The 21,334-nt window shown below is 34.9% G+C and overlaps 1 protein-coding gene across 1 annotated transcript in view; it reads right to left on the reverse strand.

Moving 5' to 3' along the window:
• The window catches only part of CSMD1 (CUB and Sushi multiple domains 1), a 972,765-nt gene that overhangs the window by 425,397 nt on the left and 526,034 nt on the right, over positions 1 to 21,334 (reverse strand). The window contains exons 19-21 of the mRNA XM_007944438.2: positions 17,989 to 18,127; positions 13,879 to 14,066; positions 7,562 to 7,756 (exon numbers count right to left, since the gene is read on the reverse strand). Coding sequence (XP_007942629.2) covers positions 7,562 to 7,756; positions 13,879 to 14,066; positions 17,989 to 18,127 — 522 coding nt within the window. The remainder of the gene's footprint in view (positions 1 to 7,561; positions 7,757 to 13,878; positions 14,067 to 17,988; positions 18,128 to 21,334) is intronic.

Consider the following 21,334-nt stretch of genomic DNA (forward strand, 5'->3'; position numbering starts at 1 on the left):
ATATTAACTTCAGAGATACTGAAGATTAATTGATTATTGCTTTTATATTGTTGTTGTGTGCTATCCAATGATTCTAATAGCAACCCTAGAAGACAGAATAGAGATGTCCCATAGGGTTTCCTAAACAAACAAACAAAAAAAAAACTCACTGCGGTGGAGTTAGATCCAACTCATAGCGACCCCTCCTTGGGTTTCTGAGGCGGTATCACTACAGAAGTAGATTGCCCAACCTTCCTTCTGAGTACTAATTTTCACAGAAGCAGATCTCCAGGTCTTTTCTCCCATGAAGCCACTGGTTGGTTTGAACCACTTACCTTTCAGTGAACAGCATAACACTCAACCATTGTACCACCAATAACTATACTATTAATATAGAACTAAGAGAAAATAGGAAGGAAGGTTGGGCAATCTACTTCCATAATGATACTGCCTCAGAAACCCAAGGAGGGGTTGCTATGAGTAGGCTCGGACTCGACAGCACATAACAACAACAACAACAAGAGAAAATAATCATAATAACCAGTTTGTTCTTTAGTTTAGCTTTATTTTAACTTGTCATGTCATAGATTAAGTCAAAGAGTAACATGTAAGTACTAATGCTTTTCATATGTCTTTTCTGAGGTCAATTTAAAAATGAAGAAATCTGTAACCAGAAATCTAGGAAAAACAAAATTGTGGAGTATAAATTTGTTCTGACTGACTACACATTTGTAAAGGCACAGCAAAGGACAGATCATGTTTGTACTCCAGAGAATTCTTAATATGTATATATATCCCCCTACTGCCATAGGAGCTCTGGTAGCGCAGTGCCTAAGGCACTTGACTGATAACCATAAGGCTGACAGTTCAAACCCACCAGCCACTCCTCGGAAGGCAGGTTGAGCAATCTACTTCCATAGAGATACAGCCTTGGAAACCCAAGGTGGAGTTGCTATGAGTCCGGTCTGACTTGACGCCACATAACAACAACAACTGCCATCTAGTGAATTACTACTCATAGCAACCCATAGGGTTTCCAAGACTGTAATTATTTATGGAAGTAGATTGCCTTATCATCTTGCCCTGGAACAACTGATGGGTTTGAACCACAGACTTTCTGATTAGCAGCCAAATGCATTAATTACTGCATCACTAGAGCTTCTGTGTATGCATATGTGCATTATATATATGTTTGTGTATCTATTTATCTCTATATGTAACAACTCTGATGGCATCATGCCTAAGGCATTTGACTGCTAACCAGAAGGTTGGTAGTTCAAACCCAGCCGCTCCAGGGAAAGAAGATGGGGCAATTTACTTCAGTTAAGATTTATCTCCTCAGAAACTCAGTGGGGGTCACTATGAGTCAGAAATGACTTGATGGCAGTGAGTTTGGTTTGGCTTTTTCATATATGTATATATGTGTATATGTGTATGTGTATGTTGTTGTTCTTATGTGCCGTCGTCAAGTCGGACCCGACTCATAGTGACCCCTCCTTGGGTTCCCGAGGCAGCATCGCTATGGAAGTAGATTGCCCCATCTTCCTTCCGAGGAGTAGCTGGTGGGTTTGAACTGCCAGCCTTCTGGTTAGCAGTCAAGTGCCTTAAGCACTATGCTACCAGAGCTCCCATGTATACGTATATGTTTATGTATATGCATATATGTATATATGTGAGAGAGATGAATTAGGAGCCTTGGTGACACAAGCAATTTATGGAAGGTTGGCAGTTTGAACCAGCCCAGGGGTTCTATGGATAAAAGGCCTGGTTATATGCTTTGTAAAGATCATGGTCAAGAAAACCCTATGCAGCAGTTCTGCTCTATAATACATGGGGTTTCCATGAGTTGGGGACTGACTTGGCAGTAGCTAATAAGAGCAACAACGTATATATACCAAACCAAACTCACTGCCATCGAGTCGGACCCGACTCATAGCGACCCCTCTTTGGGTTTCCAGGGCAGTATCACTACGGAAGTAGATTGCTCAACCTTCCTTCTGAGGAACAGCTGGTGGGTTTGAACTGCCAGCCTTCTGGTTAGCAGTCAAATGCCTTAGTCATTATTCCACCAGACCTCCTATCATATACATAGACACATATTTTTATTCAATATTTACTGAGTGTTTACAATGTGCAGGGTATATATTATTATTTAGAGATAAGTTATGGTTATAATTTAAGTAGAAATAATAGATAACCACCCTGTTTTCTTCTTCCTACCTTGATTTCCATATTGAGCACTTTTCTCCAGTCCCTATAAAATGCCAAATATGGCAGCCTAGATAACAGCTATAGCAGCAATGCTTACTACATACAGGTTTTCTCTGCTATCTATAAAACCTTTCTGTGCATTCTCAGACCCAAAATATAAAAATATAATCTACTAAATCATACCAAATAAGACATAAAACCTAATATAACATTAGCATATAATAACATAATTGATAAATCCATTGCCTATGTAAACTGGAAATAATATATATACAGTGTAGTTTCTGAAGAAGGAGCTTGGTGACTCCACTCTCACTGCTCAGAGTGTGCACTGCTTCTTTATTGGCTCTCTGAAAATTGTGAAAGTGAAAATCCTCTTTGAAATTCTTTCAGTTAGCATAAACAGGTACTACTACTAAGTCTTTCCTAAAACTCAAGTTGCCTGAAGAGAACATTCCAAAAGCAGGGGATACCTGTTTCTCTCCCCAGTACAGAACCTCTCAAAATATATTGGGGGCATAAGAGGTAGAATGACAAAAATGTGTGTGTGTGTGTATGTGTCTTTAAGGAATTTTGGTGGTGCAGTGCCTAAGGCATCTGACTGCTAGCCAGAGGTTGGCAGTTCAAACCCATAAATCACTCTGTGGAAGGAACATTAAGCAATCTACTTTTGTAAAGATTTACCACCTTGGAAATCCCAACTTGATGGCTGTGAGTTTGTTTTTTGTTTCTGGTTTTTCTTTGGGGGGTGGAGTGGTGAGGGGTATGTGTCTTTACTTTCTCCCTGATTATTTATGTGTTAGTTGTCTGGGTGAGAAAATAGTAAAATGATGTAGCATAAACATGATAATTTGTGTCTACGTCTACACATTCTTCCTCACACTTAAAAGATACGCACCAAAACAATATAATGTACTTCAGAGATGAAAAAACCATTAAGAAACTGAGAAAATATTTAGAGAATTTTTATTCAATATAATAACTATATTGTCTGTGTTGCTGTGTTAATCTTGAGAAACAAACATGGTTTTTCTCATGTTAGAATGTATTTTATATTAATGTGATAATAGAAGAAAAATAAATAAGTGCTCATTATTTGCAAATTAATATATTAAACAGATAATTTCCTAGACGAATTAAGACATGAAATGTCATTCAATACAGATGTTATCAAGAAAGTTGCTCATCCATTTGGATAATTGGAATATATGTCTAATATGTAAAGGCAACTGTACACAATCAAACTGAATGTGAACCAAAAACAACACAAGCAAATAAAAGCCATTTTGACCCATAAAAGAGCTCTGGGCTGTTTCAGTTTCTATTATAATTCCCCAGCAAACTTCACTGTACAAAAATGGTAGGAAATAGATGAACCACCAAATATATATATCATGATATATATATATATATATATATATATATATCTATATCTATATCATGTATTTAGAACAAACCAGGCCAAATGCACTGACAGCATACAATAGTATAAGAACAATTTAATTTTTAAAATACAGCAAAAAGTCCCCAAGCTTAAATGGTGATCAAAATGATCTAAAGGCATTGATTCCATTCACACTGATTCATGCACAAATATCCTGTTCACATCTTTATCCTAGTCTTAAATATGGGAGCTCTGGTAGCATAGTGGCTAAGACACTTGCCTGCTAACCAGACGGCTGGCGGTTCAAACCCACCAGCCACTCCTCGGAAGGAAGGTCGGGCAATCCTACTTCCGTAGTGATACTGCCTCGGAAACCCAAGGAGGGGTTGCTATGAGTCGGGTTTGACTCGATGGCACATAACAACAACATAACAACAGTCTTAAATATATAATACACATATGAAAGAACTAAAGTTCAAACATCATAATTTCTCAATATAGATTTCTATTAAGAAGTTCTGATGACACTGTAGTTAAGGTATTTGGCTGCTCAGCAAAAGGTAAGTGGTTCAAACCCACCAGCCACTCCATAGGAAGTAGATGAGGTAATATACTTCTGTAAAAACCTGATGGGGGTTGCTATAAGTCAGAATAGATTTGATGGCAGTGTGTTATAACTTCCTATCCTCATGCTGATAACCTCACCTATGTGGAGATGTTCAATGTGAGATACAAACACACCAAGAGACAAATAGATTATTTTAAGAGATACAAGAAAAGAAATATTAAGACTTTAATCCAAAATTATATCTTTTTAGTCTATGCTTGAATATTATTTACATGTCAAATATTATACCTGCATAGAAATTTAGTATCTGTAAATGCAGTGCAGATATTGGAGTGCATTCTCATTAATTATATGTTGATCAAATACTGGACAAAAAGAGTTTGGGATTATTGCCTTTTGCTCTGTTAAAACAATTATGCATTCTAATGACATATAGAATCAAGATTTTCTATTTATCAAGCTTACACTGTTTGGGCCCCTAGTAAAAGTCTATGGCTATATGATTTAATTCCAGTAACACCAATGAGATAGGTATCTGAAGTCACAAAGGTATTATATGATGCAGCCAGAATATGACTATCTCCAAGGAAACAGTCTTTTAGTTTTGCTCTTTGATTGATAAACCTGTACAGGACAGAGAAGGCAGTGGGCAGATTTCCTCCAAGTGTACTCAGCTCTAACAGTTGGGGCAGATCTCAGTTCCCCACCTTTATAACACAACACATGGACTCCTTAGTTCCCTGTTCAATCATGTCTCTGAAACTTTGCTGACACTGTAGAGAACTAGGTTCTAACCAAGATGGAGATCAAATGCTCTCTTCCACAAAATTCATTCCCTTGCAATTCCTTTCTTATATATAAGAAAATTAAATTAATCCCTACTTATTTTCAGGTTTATTCTAGCTTTTAATATACTTCAAAAAGAATGGCTGTGTAATTTCCAATTTTTTAGAAACATCCCATAAAAAACTAACACAAGGATTTACTTGTGTGTAGTTGTTCAGCACTTTTAATTCCATAGATCAACAGAAAGCACTGACACATAAACCGGCCTTTATAATTATGACTTAAACTATACTAACAACTTATACTGTCTAGAGCTAAACAATTCACAAAGGACTTTATATAATTATACTCTATAGATCTACACATACATGCACATATATATGAAGTAATTTTAAAATGTAAAATACATTAATAATAAACATTGAAAACAGAGTTTTTAATTGCTATTCTAAGAATTTCAAAGAATACGATTTCATAGGCTTTTCCAATTCTTTCAGTTTTTTAAGGATAGTCATAAAAGGATTATGTATTTTAAATATAAAACAGACAGTTTATATATTTTTCTCTACAAAATTTAATAAGTAAATGAGTTTTTAGGCATGTCTTTTATATTGAACATTTCATGTGATTATTGATATTATTAACCCCTGCGGAGGGTATTAAGCAGATAATATCATTTCTCTTACCCTGAAGAAATGGAGGTCCACACGCTTAGAGTTATTTTTCTATTTTGCCCATCTAGTTAATAGCAGAGCTGGAATAGAACAATACATCCATGTTCTTTCCTCTAGACCTAAATATTACATGTAGTTCCCCTTCGCCTCATCTTCTTAATCCGAAATAAACAGCTTTTCAACAAAGAAAGCACACAGGACCTAAACTATACTTTGAATATGATTATGAAGTTAATCTAATATGTTAGGATAATATCCTAATCCTCTGTGGAAGAGAATTATGATGGTACTGCATTAAACCTTACAGTCAAATTTAGACATTGAGACTACGTGAAAAACATTTTGTGAACATTATACAACACACATGAGGAAATATATGCTTTCTCCTTCCCATATTCCTTTCTCTTGCAGATCTGAAATCTGAGAAGCAGCAATATTTATTATTAAAGGGCAAAACTATGTGAAAATAGGAAGATTCAATAGGCTGTAGATTTTTTTCATTAAAATTGTTTAGCTATTCATTAATTTATCCATTTACTCTAGAAATATATGCTAAGTTTTTATTCTGTGCTAGCAAAAAATTCTAGCTCCTGACAAAACATGGTTCCTTAAACTTAAAAGTTGACAGATCATAAAATAGAAGCAAAGATGTAACAGAACATACAAAGCCTATAAGTTTTGTTTGTTCCTTTCTTTTGTTATTTTTGTTTTCAATATACTATTTTTGTTTGTTTGTCTTTATAAAACCCCTATTTGAAGGTTGGGCAATCTACTTCCATAGTGGTACTGCCTCAGCAACCCAAGGAGGGGTTGCTATGAGTCGGGTCTGACTAGATGGCACATAACAACAACAACAACAACAATTTTGTCAAAAAGTCCCAGTGGTGTTAATAGCCTCTCCCGAGAAGCACACATTTTTTTATTTGCTCATTTTCTACAACTAAACTAGTCCTTGATTTCATCCTGAAATAACCTTGGAAATTTTTTTTTTTTTTTTCTGTCACAAATCATGAGCTTTTATCTCTTTCTTTTTTCTATCTTTAATATCTACCAGACACAGAATAAATGTCAGAAAATGTAAGTTCATAGAATGATGAATTTTTTTCTTATGGAAATACCCATAATACCACCACAAAATTAAGATCTAGAGCTTGTCTAACATCCCAGAAGGCTGTTCTGTGTTCCCTTACTGTCAAAGCATCATCTGTAAGGATTATTACTATTCTGAATTCTATCACTGTTGTTGTTGTTAGGTGCCACTGAGTGATTTCCAGCTTATATTGATCCTAGGTACAACAGAATGAAACACTGCCTGATCTTGTGCCATCCTCACAATAATTGCTATGCTTGAGTCTACAGTTGCAGCCATTGTGTCAATCCACTTTCCAGAAGGTCTTCTAGACTATACATTAGCATGTTTTTTCTGTTCTGGAAGAATTATCTTTTAGAAGATGATTTCATTCATTTTATTCTCTATGTAAGAAATTATAAACAATTGATGTGTTGGGGAAAAAAAAATCTCACATCCATTAAAAAATCATGTCACATAAATATGTCCTAAGGAATGTTACTTTGTTCCCCTTATATAGAACATAAGGTCCAGAATACGAGAAACAGGATATTTTCAAACTAATTGAAAGGAAGTATTACCTCCTCCAGAAAACCATGGCTAATATACTAGCTAAATCCAGCTATTAAGGAATACCAAATAGTGATCACACACTACTACTACTACGAGAGACCCTGGCAGCCCTTCAGGAGAAAAGACCTAGAATTCTGCTCCCATAAAGATAACAGCTTAGAAATCCAGTGGGATAGTTCTCTGTTGCAAGGGAGTCACCATGAATCCAAATAGACTCAACTGCACCTAATAACAACAACAGCAGATTTTGCATTCAAATGGAATGTTACCATTGTAGGGGGAGGAAAAAAAAAAAAAAAAAAAAAGTGCATACATACCATTGCAAGAGGGTAAGACTCTGTTCCAGGCTGGTTTTCCATCCGTACCAATCACACATGTCATGGATGAGGGGTCAATAATCTTATATCCAGAATCACACTGGTAAGTAATTGTTGAGCCAAGTTTGAAGTCTAATCCAATTCTTGTCCCATTCATTATATTTCCTGGATCAAAACATGCTTCCCGTGGTTTCTCTGTAAAAGCAATGGATGTAAACACGATAAGGGAAAGAATCATAATTCTTGTGTGGTTGGTTGGTTAATTGGTAGTTTGCTTGTTTTTGTAGTACCTAGAACAGGGTCTGGCATATGCTCAGAGATATTTCTTAATTAACTAATAAACCACTTAACCTATTAATTACATATCATGAGACTAGTTTTTAAATTAATTTTAATAAATTATATCTCAACTACATTTAATTGTAGAATTGATGCTAAATTAATTTCATTTAGGTTAAAAAAGGTGTAGCATTATATTTTTATAAGCTTATCTCTTTTAATGGGAGCTCTGGTGGCACAGTGCTTAAGACACTTGATGGCTAACCAGAAGGCTGGTGGTTCAAACCCAGAAGCCACTCCTCGGAAGGAAGGTTGGGCAATCTACTTCTTTAGTGATACTGCCTCAGAAAACCAGGGAGGAGTCATTATGAGTTGGATTCAACTCAACTGAAGTGAGTTTGTTTGTTTGTCTCTTTTAATAGCTATAGAAATTGATTCTGGAAAAATTAAAGTGCATTTTCTGACTTTTGTAAAAAGTCATTGCAAAATGTGGCTGCACATGATTTTAGTATAAAACTAGAAAATTGGATTTCTCAAATGGAGATTTGAATAAGTCATGTAAATAAAGTTCTTTCTTAATTAAACTTAGCCAGATGAGTGCATTTACTAGCCCATAAAATCAAGTACTATGTCTACTATTTAGACATCATCTAAAAAATAGATTTGATGCATTGAACACCAATGATCAAATGACCAATACCAGAGGAATTGTGGGATGATATCAAGAACATCAGCCATGAATGATGATGTTCATCTTTTTATGTCATTAAAAAGACAAGAAAGGAATAACAGACAAAAATGGATGTCAGAAGAAAATCTGAGACTTGCCCTTAAGCAGAGTAGCTAAGCAAATTGAAAAAATGACAAGATAAAAGAGCTGAACAGATTTCAAAGAGCATCTTGAGAATATAAAGTCAATTACTATAATGAAATCTGCAAAGACTTGGAGTTAGAAAACCAAAAGGGAAGCACAGGCTGGGCATTTCTCAAGCTGAAAGAACTGGAAAAAAAATTAAGCCTTGAGTTGCAACATTGAAAGATTCTCTGGGCAAAATATTGAATGATGCAAGAAGCATCAAAAGAAGATGGAAGGAATACACAGAGTCACTGTACTGAAAAAAAAAAAAAACTGATGGATGTTCATATATTTAAGGAGTTGGCATATGATCAAGAACCAACTGTATTGAAGAAAGAAGTTAAGGCTGCACTGAAAGAACTGGTAAAGAATGAGGCTCCAGGAATTGATGAACAATATCATTAATATCACAAGCAACTAAAATCTTACTGAAGATAATTCAAAAACAGTTGCAGAAGTATAGTGACAGAGAGCTTCCAGAAATGCAGGCTAGATTCAGAAGAGGACAATGGATAAGGGACATCATTGCTGATGTCAGATGGATCTTAGGTGAAGGCAAAGAATACCAGAAGGATGTTTAGTCATGTTTTCTTGACTATTCAAATGCATTTAGTTGTGTGGATCATAACAAATGATGGATAACATTGAGAAGAATGGGAATTATAGAACACTTAATTGTGCTCATGAGGAACCTGTACATAGATCAGGAAGCTGTTGTTTGAACAGAACAGGGGATACTGCATGGTTTAAATCAAGAAAGGAGTGAATCAGAGTTGTATCCTCTCATCATATTTACTCAATATGTATGCTGAACAAATAATCTAAGAAGTTGGATTATATGAAGAAGAATATGGCATCAAGTTTGGAGAGAGACTCATTAACAACTTCCAAAAATAGGCAGATGACACAATTTTGCTTGCTAAAAGTAAGGATGACTTGATGCACTTAGTGATTGAGATTAAAGAATAAACTCTGCAGCTTGGATTACGTCTCAATATAAAGAAAACAAAGTCCTCACAACTAGTCCAGTAAACAGTTTCATGACAGATGGAGAAAAGATTGCAGTTGACAAGGATTTCATATTACTTGGTTCTATGATCAATACCAATGGAAGCAGCAGTCAAGACATCAGAAAATGTACTGCATTTGGTAAATCTGCTCCAAAAGACCTCTTTCAAGTGATGAAGAGCAAAAATGTCTCCTTGAAGACTAAGATGTGCCTAACTCAAGCCATGGTATTTTAAATCGTCTCTTATGCATGTGAGAGCTGGACATTGAATAATGAAGACTGAAGAAGAGTTGATGCTTTTGAATTGTGGTGTTGGCAAGGAATACTGAAAGTACCATGGACTACCAGGAGAACTAACATATCTGTCCTGGAAGAAGTGTAGCCAGAATGTTCCTTGGAAGGGAGAATGGCCAGACTTTGTCTCATCTACTTTGGTCATGTTGTCAGGAGGAACCATTCCCTGGAGAAGGATGTCATGCTTGGTAAAGTGGAGGGTCAACAAAGAAGGGGAAGGCCCTGAATGAGATAGATTCACATAGTGGCTGCAATCATGGGCTCACGTATAGCAAGGATCATGAGGCTGGCACAGGACTGGGCAACGTTTTGTTATGTTGTGCATAGGGTCTCTATGAATTGCAGACAACTTGATGGCAACAACTTGATGGCAAACTAACAACAACTGTGTCTGACAGGTAATAATTACTCATCAATTCTATCTTATTTGCAGTGTGTGATAGTTGGAGCTGTGTGTCAACTTGGCTGGACCCCAGTTCTGTGTGGTTGTTCCCATGATGGGATCAGATGACTGTGTTCTGAGTGGCCAGTCTGCCCAAGGGGAGTTTCCCTAGGGGTGTGGCCTGCTTCCAAGATATCCAGGGACATCCTGGGAAGAGACACATTCTTTGAGGGATTGGAACCCTGGTTGCTCATTCACAAACTTCCGTGAATGAGCAGCCCACTGCTCGGCCTGGAGATCTTGGATTGTCTTTCGTTAGAGTCAACAACCAGTGTACTACCTGCCAGCCTTGAATTTCTCGGCCCCCTGTGCTTATGGAAGCTAAGGCTGCCACCAGCCCCTTTCCTCCAGAGACTTGGACTTGCCGGCTTCTATACGTTTGTGAGCCATTTTCCTAAGATAAATTTCTCTCTCTCTCTCTAAATATATATATACACTTTGCTGTTTTTTGTGTTTCTCTAGAGAACCCAATCTAACACACAGTGATAGTTCAAATTGTTGTTGTTAGATGCCATCAAGTCAGTTATTCCTAATAGTGACTCAGTGTATAAAAGAACGAATAACTATCTGGCGCTGTGCTATCCTCACAGTTACTCCTGTGTTTGAGACCACTGTTGAAGCCACTGTGTCAATCCATCCCATTGAGGGTCTTTCTCTTTTTTCCTGACCCTCTGCTTTGCCAAGCACAATGTCATTCTCCAGGGACTGGTTCCTTCTTATAATATGTCCAAAGTACCTAAGACAGAGTCTCACAATCTTCACTTCTAAGAGACATTTTGGCTCTACTTCTTCCAAGACCAATTTGTTCATTTTTCTGTCAGTCCATAGCATGTCCTCCCCAGTCATATTATTTTGAGTGCCTTCTAAACTGAGAGGCTCATCTTCTGACAATATTCTGATGCTATTCATAAAGTTTTCAATCACTGTTTTTTTTTTTTTAGAAGTAGCTTGCCAGGTCCCTCTTCCTAGTCTGTCTTAGTTTAGAAGTTCTGTTGAAACCGGTCCACTATAGATGGGCCTGCTTGTATTTGAAATATTGGTGTCATGGCTTCCAGCATCAAAGCAACAAACTGACATATATGGGTAATGGAATACATATATATATATAATATAAAATTAAAATACAAAAAACTTTGAGAAGTCATGCAGGAAGATAAAAATGTCTGTGTTAATTCCATTTTAAAAAAATAATCTACATATTGACATGAGGAAAACAGACATTTCTTTGAGAAATGTTGACTTCACCTAGTATAATAATTTACTATAATATTTGGTACACATACTTTGTTCAAAATGAAATGTGTATTTACAAATATATCTGCTGGAAATTTTTTGAAGGGTCTGTATTTTTGTTATTCCTAGAGTGTCTCAATAAACATTTTGTAGCACATTTAACCAGTGTTCTAATATCTTTATAAAACTTAGATCTTTCAAATGGTAGGAAAATTTTGAAAACTCCTCATACCTGCCTTAAATCCCATATGAACATTTATTATAAGCAAATAAGGGACAGATAAAGAATGCTGTATAAACTATACAAACTATTCCATTTTTCGATTGTTTAGTCAATTATTCAACAGAATATACTGAACAGAAATATAAAAAATATTTTTTCCACTATAAAAAATAACAACTTTTAATTTATGTCAATATAGATTTTTTGCCTTTTAGATGTTTGAAAATATTTTAGGAATATTTTAATTTCTTTAATTTTCTTTTACTGTTTGGTCACATATAAATCACATTCCTTCCTATTTTATACTACTAATTGAGATTTCCAATGGCAGGTTTTTATTCAAATGAACTGCATCCAATCTTTTGGTTCCATTTACCTAGTTGTCAGTTCAGGATATTTGGTAATAAATCATTGGAACTTTTTTTTTTTTTCCCCTTACAATTTGTCATGTTTTCTAATTAATGACTTCATAATATGGTGTGCTCTTGTGCTCTGCTGTTGTTCATGTCCATTCCAGTTAAGAGTATTTTCGACTAGTCCTGTACTTGAGGCTGAGTAAATTAAATGTGCCAGATCCCTTACATTATTTCAGAGCATGGCTGCCCTGTTGCTCCTTCTATTTCTCACTATATCTCAGAATTCATTCTGCAGCCTGCTTCATTGACCATAACATGAGCTTTTCTTTCGCTTGATGCAATAGTATCATCATTCTTATCTTTACTTGCTTTCCTGATTTTTTTTTTTAACAGATTCCACTGAAGAACTTTTAAACCATTAAGAGCTATATCCCCCATTTAGATAACTTTCTGCTTACCAAATAATCTAAACAAAATGAAAAAGCTTTCTTGAAATCATGGTATAATACTTTACACTTCCATTGTTCATTCATCCATTGACCCATTTACCCCAAGCAAAGTTTTAAACATCTTTACATGCTAGGGAGTATACTAAGTGTTGGTGTAAACCACAAAACACTTAAATCCACCTCTGTCAATTCAATTCTGACTCCCAGAGACCCCTATCCCTTTTCCAAGTCTGTAAATCTTTACAGAAGTATATTGCCTTATCTTCCTATGGTGAAGCAGCTGGTGGATTTGAACTGCCAACCAGCTAGTTAACATCCAAATGGTTTACCCCCTATACTACCAAGTGTACACTTTTAGATGAATTTTGCTGTCATTGTTTGACTCATTATAGAGTAGATATAGTTAAGTGCGGTTCATTGAATTCTTGTTAATAAAGAAACCATATGCTAACATGACAAATTCTTAAAAGTGATGTTTTTTAATTAGTTGTTTATGAGCATGCAGTCTCTATACAAAAAGTACTTATTGTTAAAATGTATGCATATTTATACCAAACTCACTGCCATCAAGTTGGATCCAACTCATAGCAACCCACCCCTCCTTGGGTTTCTTAGGCAGTATCACTCTGGAAGTAGATTGCCCAATGTTCCTTCCGAGCAGTGGCTGGTGGGTTTGAACCTCCAGTCTTCTGGTTAGCAGTCTAATGCCTTAGGCTCTATGCCACTAGAGAGCTCTGTGTGTGTGTGTGTGTGCGTGTGTGTGCACTACAGACAAAAGGAGGGGCTACAAATATTTTGTACATAAAAAACAATTGAGATAAAACTATATCATTTTAGTGTATGTTAATACAGTCATCCTGAAGAAACAAGTTAGAAGATATTAAAATAAAAATTAAAGCAATGCTTAAAAGTCACCAAATTCTTCATGACACAGACTATAATTTGTTTTTAATGACTATAATCTTTTAATCTCCTATCCCTCTTTTTATCCTTTAAATTAAAGAAGAAATGTCCTTGGGAATTTTTTTCTGCTGGTGATATAGCGCTCCCTTCCCCAGGCATATGTTTGCATTTTATGAAGTAAACACATAAGGAGATAATTCATAAAGAAATCCAAATAATTTACAAAATCCAGCTGAAAAATAATTTCCACACACATTAAGCTGAGCATAATACCTTTAAATTCAATGGCGAATCCAGACAGGCCCACAGATGCGTCACTCCGGAATGCCAGAAAAAGACTATTTCCACTACTTTCTATTCTTTCCGGGGCTTGAGAACCTTGAAAACTTCCAATGAGAGGGCTGTTTGAATCCTCTCCTTCATAGATGTGTAGAAAATCATAGCTAGGCTCCATATTGAAACTAAAAAACAGAGAAAAGTTATGTATGTAATGCATATTTCTTTTATCTTTCAGAATATAATGCATTTGAGACTGTACTGGTGATTAGTTTGTATAATAACAAAGAACAAATTTATTGCTGTCGAGTTGATTCCAACCCATAACAACCCTATAGGCCAGATAACTTCCCTGTAGGGTTTCCAAGGCTACTTATCATTACTGAAGCTGACTGCCACATCTTCTTCCTGCAGAACAGCTGGTGGGTTCAAATAACCAACCTTTCAGTTAGCAGCTGAGCTCTTTAACTACTGTGCTAGCAGGGCTCTGCTTTGTGTAATAATTAACAAAATTATGACAACTCAAAAGTTAAATATAACAATAATATATAATGTTTAAATACCATTAATATAGCAGATATCAATTATTTTAAAATATAACATATAGTACTATAAATCACATAACTACTATATTCAATATAATAACATTTTGAAGATATCACTGGCAAAATTCATTATAACAATATAGATATAGTATCTTTCTCTATACCTATAAAATTGCTAATGAAGTACAGTTTGAAATACTGGACTCAAAAGGTAAGTATTTCTCCTAACATTTAATTTTTATGTGGATAGTATTAGTTTTAAAAATATGCATCTTAATTATTACTGACTACTCTTAAAAAATTTTTTTGGTTGTTCTTTTTTGTTTATTTGCTTTTACTTTAAAAATGTAATTGCCCAACAATGGACTCTTTCTCTCACCCAATATTAACATATTGCCAAATCTCAAATAGTCTAACAATTAAAACCCACAGTTCTCAAGAAGTATGCTGATTTAAATGTCCATGCCATTTGTGATGGGAAGGCCAACATAGACTGTGAGCTTTAAAATCATACCTACTCTAGAGTAAAAGACTAAACTTGGTTCAGATATCTAAGACTCTGAGTGATCAGAATAAAATTATAAATTAGAATGAAGTATTAAAATAATGCATTATGATCGGCCCTACCATTTTTTCATTGATCACTATAGGAGGCTCTTTTTGTCTTTAACATGAGATTAATTCCTGGAGCTACAACTTGCTTTCCCTTCAATAGATAGTTTACCTGTGTAAAATGATAGAGTCAAAAATTTTTATATTCACCAAAATGTACTATTGTTTCTCTAGTGTATCAGAAGATTCCAGTAATTAAACAAGAAAAGAAGTTCCAAATTTTTCCGCTGCATTCTGAATGACACGGCAAAGTAGGGAAATGATCATGGGACCAACCTCAACTATAACCAGGTGTTGCATTTTATGTGAAGCTGACACATACTCTGACATTAGCTCTCTGAATATGTTTGTTAAAATAAGTTGTATAATGTTCCTTATTCTGTTTATTTGATAAGCTCACTAAAGTAAAAAACACAGATTTTTTTTTAAAAGAAAGGAAAAAGAATGGACTTCTAAGCATAAAAGGGACACTTGGAATTGTACCAACTAAGTCAATTTTGATTGAGATGATACTTTTATTTAGAAAACCTTACAAAGATGCTATGAGGAACTGATCATGTTCCATTTCCAATATAAGCATAGATAATTATTGTTAAAGGAGTCCACCAAACTCACTGCCGTGGAGTCGGATTTAACTCATAGCGACCCCTCCTTGGGTTTCTGAGGTGGTATCACTATGGAAGTAGATTACCCCAACCTTCCTTCCAAGGAGTGGCTGGTGAATTTGAACCACTAGCCTCCTGGTTAGCAGTCAAATGCCTTAGGCATTATGCCACCAGAGCTAGCAAAGGAGCGCTGGTCATTAGTTAAGCTTTCTGTTGTTAACCCAAAAGTCATCAGTTTGAACCCACCAGCTGCTCTTTGGGAGAAAGATGTAAGAGGAGTCTGTTTCTGTAAAAGATTTACAGCCTTGGGAACCCTAGGGTGTAGTTCTACTCTGTCCTAGGGTCTCTAAGAGTCAGAATCAACTTGAGAGCAATGAGTCAGCTGATTATTGTTGTAGACTATTTTTTTAACCCTGGGAATACAATCAAACTTCGAAAAAATTATCTTCTCTTTTTGGATGTAATGTAATCCATGCAGAGATGTCTGTAGTGAAATTTATAATTAGTTATGGCTTACTTAGTTAATTGTGGTGTTATTTCTATACTAGCTATGTACTTTTATGAGACCCAATAATAGGCCAAAGTCAGGCCAAACTTTAAACTGATATTAATTACAGTTGCAATTTTCACAGAGTATGAGCCCCATAGTCTAGAGAGTAATGTGATGAAACATCCTTCCCCAAAGACTCAAAGCACCTAGAAGCTCCTATGTACTCCAGGTCATACAATTCATTGTCTTTATTATTAGTAAGGGCAGACCCAACTTCCCATAAAAAGGTATACCTAAATTTGTCATACACTTTAAATAACATAGCTTGAGCTGCTCAGTTGCCACTGTCAGTGTCCTTCTTTGCATTTGGGCAATTGAACATCACTGTCCAACCATCTAATACTTTGCACATCACCCTGCCTAGTAAATAGGTCTCAGTTGCTGACATCCTAGGATAGCTTTCCCCAGAGCCTACTTCAGCTATTCAGATCAGAGTGGAGCAACAGATAAGTGACCTTTCATAGAATCTGAGAATTGGAAGTATTTTAGTTCTACCTTCCTCACGAGAGGTAAACAAAGTGCAGTGAAAAAATGTCTTACATAAAATTGTCTTATATATATATCATATCAAATGACCTGTGCTTTAGAAACATTTATAATTTGTTGCTTTGACAATGAAAGGCAGGAAACTCTTACTAGTAAAGGTCTGTGTTCTTTAGCTTTTAATTTTGATTCATTTATTATGGGATGGGAACAGAGGTGTTTCCTGCTTATAATGAAGGCACTACTAGAATTTAGCATTAAAAAAAAAAAAGAAGAAGAAGAAAAGATATCCAAAAATATAGCCAGCAAATTTAATTGGCTTGTGTAGTAGCTTAGTGACAGAATAAAGCATTCATCATTTATAGCAGCATTTGTAAATTCAGGAAATTGTGGGTTGTCAAACCACTTAAAATTTAAAGTTGTAGAGGTTTAGAATTACTGACTCAGAGTTGAGCAAGAGGAGAAAGTGAAAGGAGATAATGATACCTGGGCCTTGGGTATTGATGTAAATATCTCAGGAAAAATGAAACTTGACCAATTGATACAAAAAATAATTGAACCCCTTTGCTCTAGATAGGTTAAGTGATCAATTGGACAGGCTTACAGACCCACTCAAATCTTAATATATCACATTTATTTGGCTCAAAAATCAAAATGTAAATTTGGAAAAGATGTTGAAATTTGAAAAAATATAATAATGTGATGTTCTTACAGAATTATTTCTAAAAGATAACCAAATATTAAGATGCTTTCCATTTACAGTAGTAGCAGGGAACAAGCACTTAAAGAAAAAAGATATATGCTTAGTAATTCAGACTCCAAAACAATGAAATGTGGGGGAACTTTCCTTTTCAAAGCTCTAGCAAGTCATTGTTATCTTAATAATAACAACAGTGTTAACCTTGGTGAAGTCAAAGAAGGTGTGTATAGGAGATGAAACAGTTATCACACATTGAAAGAAATATGGGACCGACATTAATAGATTATACTCCACATATCTATATCCCTTTTTTCATAACTTTTAAATATTTTGCAAGTTAAGCCTTCTCCTATGGAACACATTGTGTTCAGGACAGTATTTAAAAGTAATGCTTGGTTCACCATGTGAATCCTAGTGTAAGTAGAATGCTCCAAAGGAAAATAATGCATTTCTGTTTGTGTCATTTTGCAGGCTCATGTAGTTCCAAGTAGAGATAAATTCGGGGCGTAGGTAGAAATAAAATTGGGGGCTCCATGAAGCAATAAATGAAGCAATATTTAGGTATGGCATTTCAAATTCTACTAGAAACAGGTATTCCACAAGATTTGATACCTTTTGAATATCAAGGCAATGACAAAATCTGGGTTCACTTTTATTCTCCAGTCACATTCTTTCCCAGGAGGATATGGTTGTGGGTAGTTAGGTGATAAAATAACACCTGCTGGGCCAGTCAGATTCCCTCCACATGCAGCTGTCACAAAAGAGGAAAATATAGGGAGGAGAACAATGCTGGTCATTGTGAAATGAAACATCACACAAGTCTTTTTTGGGGAAAAAAAATTGCTCATTCATCAGCATTTTCCTCTTCAAAGAGACCATGAACTAGATTATCAAATAATCATCCATATAACATTTACCATCCCAACATACCCAATTTATCATGTAATGAATTGTAAATAATTTTTCCCACCACTTTTAGAAAGGATTTTCAAACTTCTGATAAATATAGCTGTCGTTGTTGTTATGTGCCTTCGAGTCGGACCCGACTCATAGCGACCCCTCCTTGGGTTTCTGAGGCAGTATCACTACGAAAGTAGATTGCCCAATCTTCCTTCCAAGGAGTGGCTGGTGGGTTTGAACCGCCAGTCTTCTGGTTAGCATTCAAGTTCCTTAGGCACTATGCTACCAGAGCTTCCGATAAATATAGCTAGCTTTCTATATTTAGAATTTTACCAAATTAAACTAAAGAATTACCTTAATCTCATGCACTTTGCAACACATACATATACATAGGGAAAAAATATATATATTGGACAGGAAGAAAAAAGCATCTATATGAATATCTTTAATTTATATATTTTACCTTTTTTGTGATTTATGAAGATATTGATTACTTATTGTCTAATTGTCAAAAGCATTCCTCATGTTTTATAAGAATCATCTATCTTTTGTTTACTCTCGTATCGCCAATGCCTAGCACAATTCATTGCTCATTAAATATTCAGGAAATATTTGTTGAATGAATGGTTGCATGTTATTTTGTATATTTCTCCAATCTTCTGATATATGTAGATCTTAGATTATTTTTCCCATTTTGAAAATGAGAAAACAAACACTGTAAACAAATTTAAATGACCTCTAAGGATCATAATCAATAACAGGCTGAGCTACAACACTACTGCCTAAAAAGAGTATTTAATGATAATGGTTAATATATTATTATTAATAGAAGCAACACTTGAGTAATAGCAATTTATTCACTCATCAATTTTTAAGTAAATATGTAAGATAATGATTGTATAGTTAATTGTATAGTTAAAAGGAAACCCAATTTTTTTTCTTGAGCCTGAAAGTGTTCTGGACTCTTTCATTTACTAGATAATTTCTCTTCAATTTTATTGTACATGAAAGGCAATAAAACATTGCAACATTCAATAATATGCAAAAAACGTGTTTTAGATAAGTGTGGATGTTATGTTCAAAAGTTCTTCATATCAGCTACTATGATTTGCCCCATGCTGTTTTAAAAAGTGATGTCAACTGCATTAAATCGTTGTATTTTCCTTAATCCATATTTTTTTCCAAATAATTTATTGTATATATGTTAGCAAAAACAAATTAGAAGAAAGGAAAATGCTCTAATCAAGATCATTTTCCACAACAAAAAAAACGACTTTTTAATAAATAAATGAAGGTAATATAAATAAGATGAATATGCATTACAATTCTCAAGGATGAATCTTTAAATGCATATTTAGTTTCCTTGAAATTTAATTTTCTATAAGAAGAAATATAACTACTGTCTAACAAATTTTTTTGCCTCATAATTTCACAGTCTAATCAAGGCAAACTGAAAGTAATATTGCAGGATTTTATTGATAATAAATTCTCATAGTTGTACACTTAATAAGTAAAATATGATATAGTTTTCATAAGAATGATTAAAATCATATTTACCCTACTATGCAATTTCATTTTAATAAATTAAACTGAAATAATTTTATCATTTTTTCAGAGGACAATACTGCTCCCAGAATTAAGAAGATGCTGACAGTGTAAAGGCATGGACACAGGCATATAGATGTATAGACAAATTAGGGAGGTGATGCAAATGTGGCAAAAGAAGGCACTTAAAGATCTGAAAAGATTCTACTCTATGCAGGTTTGAAGGATGAAAAATGACAGATTCAGGGCACAGGCTACAGGGTGCAACCAGCAAGGAGAGTTCAGAGATAAGATCCAAATAATGATTATTTAAATGAAACAAAGAGGACATCTTCTCTGATTCATACAGATCCCAAGAGGTGTTTTCAGATGAGACTATTTAAAAGCTTTAAAGTTTAATAAAGTACTACTGTCTTGTCTTGTTCATTCTCTTTTGGTTCAGTATTTGCCATTTTAGGTTCAATAGAATTTAATTAGAGATCTTGCAAAATATTTAAGATAAGATTATGTTTTAGTAGAATATGCACCTCAGAGACTCTAGGAAATTCTTCAGAAATAATATATATGAATATAGAACCTTTAAGTTCATCTAAATCCATAATCTTGTATCCCAAACTCTTAAGGGTATATAAACCCTTATCCATCAGGGTTTAAAGCAAAACTCCAAAAGACACATCAATGATCCTGTATCGAAACATTTGAATACTGACATACTTAAATGGGATAAATAGTTTATAAACAGCATACTTCAGGTAAAGCCTAGTTGTTGTCACTAAGTACATTTGCTACAAATTTATGATGAAATTTGTTTTTCATAGATCTTTAGAATTTGGATTAAGAATAAGGGATTATGGACAACAATAAAAATGAAATGTAATTATGGAGGCTTTGGAGGAGCACTTCACTCAGAAAGTAAAAGTGCTTTGAAAGAAAGGCTTGGGAATCTACTTCTAAAATATCAACCACTGAACAGTTCTCCTATGACATATACCCCATGAATTGTGGTCAGCTGGACAGTGACTGGTCTTTTAAAGTGTTGTTTGATTTGGAGAGTCAGTCTTGATAAAGTCAATTGAAAAAGTGAGAAGGTGGAGCCTTCCCATAAGATTCTCCTCACAGCACTACATTAAGAAGTGATAAAAAGTGAGGTCTTAAATTGACTGCTAATCAGAAGGCTGGTGGTTCAAACATTGGAAGGAAGATGGGGCAATCTACTTTGGTAGTGATACTGCCTTGGAAACCCAAGGAGGGGTCGCTATGAGTCAGGTCCGACTCAACGGCACACAACAACAAACACCAACAAATTATACTACAAGAAAAAATTAAAAGCAAAGACAGCTGGTGAATGTATTTGTAACATACAAAAGATATGAGATGTTAAAATATTTTATAAAAGAGAATGTACAGAAAACAAGAGGAAAAACACTACTAAAAGGGAAAAAAGAAAATTAACAGGAAAATAAGGAAAGAACATATTCAAATGGTCAATTCACATTTGAAAAAAAAAAAAAAA

The sequence above is a fragment of the Orycteropus afer genome, unplaced genomic scaffold (assembly GCF_000298275.1).
Source record: "Orycteropus afer afer isolate SDZICR_OR568_19922 unplaced genomic scaffold, OryAfe1.0 scaffold00125, whole genome shotgun sequence".
Classification (NCBI taxonomy): Eukaryota; Metazoa; Chordata; class Mammalia; order Tubulidentata; family Orycteropodidae; genus Orycteropus; species Orycteropus afer.